This window comes from Heliangelus exortis, chromosome 18 (genome assembly GCF_036169615.1).
Source record: "Heliangelus exortis chromosome 18, bHelExo1.hap1, whole genome shotgun sequence".
Classification (NCBI taxonomy): domain Eukaryota; kingdom Metazoa; phylum Chordata; class Aves; order Apodiformes; family Trochilidae; genus Heliangelus; species Heliangelus exortis.
In genome coordinates, this window is record NC_092439.1 from 13964162 (window position 1) to 13967704 (window position 3543).

The 3543-nt window shown below is 69.3% G+C and overlaps 1 protein-coding gene across 2 annotated transcripts; it reads left to right on the forward strand.

Moving 5' to 3' along the window:
* The first annotated feature begins 413 nt into the window (after positions 1–413).
* On the forward strand, positions 414–3166 carry LOC139804378 (interferon regulatory factor 9-like). 2 transcript variants are annotated; one of them, XM_071761607.1, is made up of 7 exons: positions 414–481; positions 586–763; positions 935–1121; positions 1659–1883; positions 2020–2409; positions 2809–2924; positions 3047–3166. In XM_071761607.1, exons 2-7 carry the CDS (start codon positions 590–592, stop codon positions 3113–3115), a joined length of 1161 nt encoding a protein of 386 aa, XP_071617708.1. In that variant the 5' UTR covers positions 414–481; positions 586–589; the 3' UTR covers positions 3116–3166. The 2 variants fall into 2 exon arrangements, with proteins under 2 accessions (XP_071617708.1, XP_071617709.1); XM_071761608.1 differs by having other exon boundaries at positions 475–498.
* The last annotated feature ends 377 nt before the right edge of the window (positions 3167–3543 follow it).

The following is a 3543-nucleotide window of genomic DNA, read 5'->3' on the forward strand; positions in this document are numbered from 1 at the left end:
TGCTGGTCATTTCTCTTGTCTGCTCCTCCCTAAAGGAGGGTCACAGGTGGGACCTCTTTCCTCCTTTTCTCTTTCCAGAGCACAAGATGTTCCTCAGAGCTGAGCAGTGCCCTTGGCTCTGCACCCATTGTCCAGCAGTAACTCTGAACACCCAGGGGTAGCAGTCCCAGAGCAGACACTGACTGAGAAACTGGGGGTTCATTCCAGCAAGCGTGCGGGGCGGGACGGGGCGGGACGGGGCGGGACGGGGCGGGACGGGGCGGTCGCTGCGGAGCCTCCGAGGTCTCCCGGTGCGGGGGAGGGGGGGCGGGGCTTAGGGGTGTGGGTGTGGCAAGAGGGGGCGGGGCTTGCCGCTGTAATCGGCGCTCATTGGTGCGTGTGCGGGACCCGCGTGCCGGTGGGCGGGGCTTAGCAAAGCGAAAGCGGTGGCCGCCCCGGGGGCCGTCACGTGACTTTGCGGAAGCGCGGGCGAGGAGCGGAGGTGAGCGGCGGGTCCGGGTCTGTGCGTGCCCCCCCCTCCCCTCCTTGTGACTTCTGCGGTGACGTCACAGGCCGCGTGGTGACGTCACACCCTCTCCTCCGCAGGGCCATGCCGGGCGCGGGGGGCGGTCGGAAGCTGCGTCCCTGGCTGGTGGCGCAGGTGGAGAGCGGCCGGTTCCCGGGGCTGGTGTGGGACGATCCCCAACGCTCCGCGCTGCGCATCCCCTGGCAGCACGCGGGGAAGAGCGGGGCCAAGGGCGGGGCTGGCACCGCCCTGTGCCAGGTGACGTAAGCACGGGGGGCGGGGCTACGTTTTGGGGTGGTCGCGAGAAAGCGCTTCCCCCCCCCCCCCCCTCCCCGTTGTGTCCCCCCCGTCCCCGTCTGTCCCGCTTTGCCGTGACCTCCAGCGCCCCCGAACTCGGTGCTGTGATGTCACACGCGTGACGTCACGCAGGCTTGGGCAGAGTTCAAAGGTCGTGTGCAGCCTGGGTCTCGCCCCGACCCGGCGGGGTGGAAGACACGACTGCGCTGTGCCCTCAACAAGAGCCCCGAGTTCCAGGAGGTGCCGGGGAGGGGGCGGAATGAGGGTCCCCACCCCTACAAGGTCTATCGGCTCCTGCCCCCCCCCCATCAGCAGCAAGGTGCAGGGGGGGATGCAGGATGAGGGGGGGACACGGGGTGGGGGGAGCCTGCGGGTAGGGGATTCAGGGGACCCATTTTGGGGGGACATATTGTAGGGCAGGGAGCAGTTTGTGGGGGACGCGGGGTGTGGGGATCCTTTGGGGAGAGATGCGGGTTGAGGTGTTACCTGTATTTAGGGGACACTGAGTGGGACGCAGGGAGGGGGGGACAAAGGGCGGGGGGGACCCCATATCTGGGGACACAGGCTGTGGAGGGGAACTATTGTGTGGGTCATGGGGTGAGGGGAATCCAGAACTGGGGCACTCTTCTGGGGGTGAAACGGGGAAACGCGGGGGGGAACCATAATTATGGGACACCGAGGAGGAGGGAGACCAGCTGGTGGGGGGACCCATATTGGTGTGACACAGGATGGGGCAGGGATATCCACGGGTGTGCCGTGGGGTGGGGGGAACCCATAATTGTGGGACGCAATTCCGGGGGGACTCTTTTTGTGGGGCACAGTGTGGGAGGGACACTCGGACATCCGCGCCCCCCAGGCCACCAATCCCAGAAGCGCGGTGGAGCCCGCCCCGCCCCGGAGGCGGAGCTTATCCAAGAGCCCCGCCCCCTCGTCTTGTCCCCGCCCCCTGAGGACACCGATGGCGGCGTCAGCGCGGTGGGCGGAGCCTCGCTGCCTGACGCCGCTCCCCAACCCGAAGCCCCGCCCCCCACGCGCATGGGTGTGGTCCTGGACAGCCCCCAGCCCCTCCCACCTGCCACAGGTAAACCCCATCCCCCGGCCAATCAGGGGCCGGCACCTCGCCCCACCCACCCCGCCCCCTCACAGATCCCACATACTCATTGGTTGGTATCAGAGTGGGCGTGGCCCCGCTGACCCCGCCCCCCTGCCCCTCCCAGGTGATGCTGCGCTGGTGCTGCGGGTGTGGCTGGGCGGGGCCGTGACGTGGCAGGGGCGGTTCCCTCCCGGCGAGTACCTCATCGCCTCCTCCCCGCCTGGCCACGCCCCCTCCCTCGGCCTTTTGCCCCGCCTCCTGCTTTGGCCACGCCCCCCGACCTCGCCCTGCTCCGCCCTGGGGGCGGGGCTAATGGTGGCCAGCACCAATCGGGGGCTGTTCCTGCGCTGGAGAGGGCGTGGCCGAGCGGAAGGGGCGGGGCCCGGCGGGGAGGAGGAGGCGGGGCGTGGGCTGGGGTGCCGCGCCCCACACGCCGGCACTATGGGGCCCGGGGGGCGGCTGCCCCAGGGCGGGGAACCGGTGCTGGCGTTCGACGCGGGGCGGTTCCGCCAGGGTGAGTGACCCGCAGGTGACCCGTTCCTGTCCCTGGGGTGTCCCAAAGTGCCCCCGAATGCCTCCCAGTTGCCTCATACGTGACCCATACTGGCCCCACAAATGCCCCCCAATCCCCTCACAAGTGCCACGTAAGTGCCTTAGAGGTTCCCCACATATCTGCCCCGTAGCACCCCATAAGTAACCCCGTAGCAGCCCCGTCCCTGCCCCGTAGCCACCCCTGAACCTACCCCATAACCGCCCCGTCCATAACCCGGTACCAGCCTCCTAACTGCCCCACAGCTGCCCCACAGCCCCAGCACAGCAGCCCCCTACCCACCTCATCGCCATGCCCCATAGTGACCCCAGTGGCAGCCCCCCAGCTCCCCCCTCACCCCTTCCCCTCCTCACCCCACTCCAGAAGTGGGGCAGCACCGGGCTGGGCTGGGCCCTCGCCCCGAGCACCGGGTGACGTTGGCAGTGGGGCAGGAGCTGGGCCCCAGCGATGGACCCCACAACCGAGACCTCATCCTGCAGGTGGGTGAGAGGCGGGGAGCAGGGGGGTCCCTGTGGGGCAGGACCAGGGGGTGTGTGTGGGGGTGTTGGGATCCGGGGGGTGAGGTGGGGAGGGCTCTCACCGTTCCCTTTCCCCTCCCCAGCTTGAACAAGCCTTCGCCCAGCTGCTCCTGGATGGGGACGGGGGGACCCCCTGTCCCCTGCTCCCCTGACAGAACTCACCCGTGGCCGTGGGTGACAATAAATCCACTTTGAAGCCACCGCCCCTGTGTCAGCAGCCGCCATTTTCTCACTGGACACCTCAGCCCTGTCCTCCCTTTCCTGCCACCACCCCACATGGGGAGCGGATGCCCCTGGGTACTCCCGTGCCCCCCTATCCCTCCCCGTCCTCCCCCCCGTCCTCCCCCGTCCCTCACCGTCTCCCCCTTTCCCTCCCCGTCCCTCCCCGTCCTCCCCGTCCTCCCCGTCCTCCCCGTCCTCCCCATCCCCCCCCCTGTCCCCCCCCTGTCCCCCCCCTGTCCCCCCCCTGTTCCCCCCCTGTCCCCCCCCTGTTCCCCCCCTGTCCCCCCCCTGTCCCCCCCCTGTCCCCCCCCTGTCCCCTCCCTGTCCCCTCCCTGTCCCCTCCCTGTCCCCTCCCTGT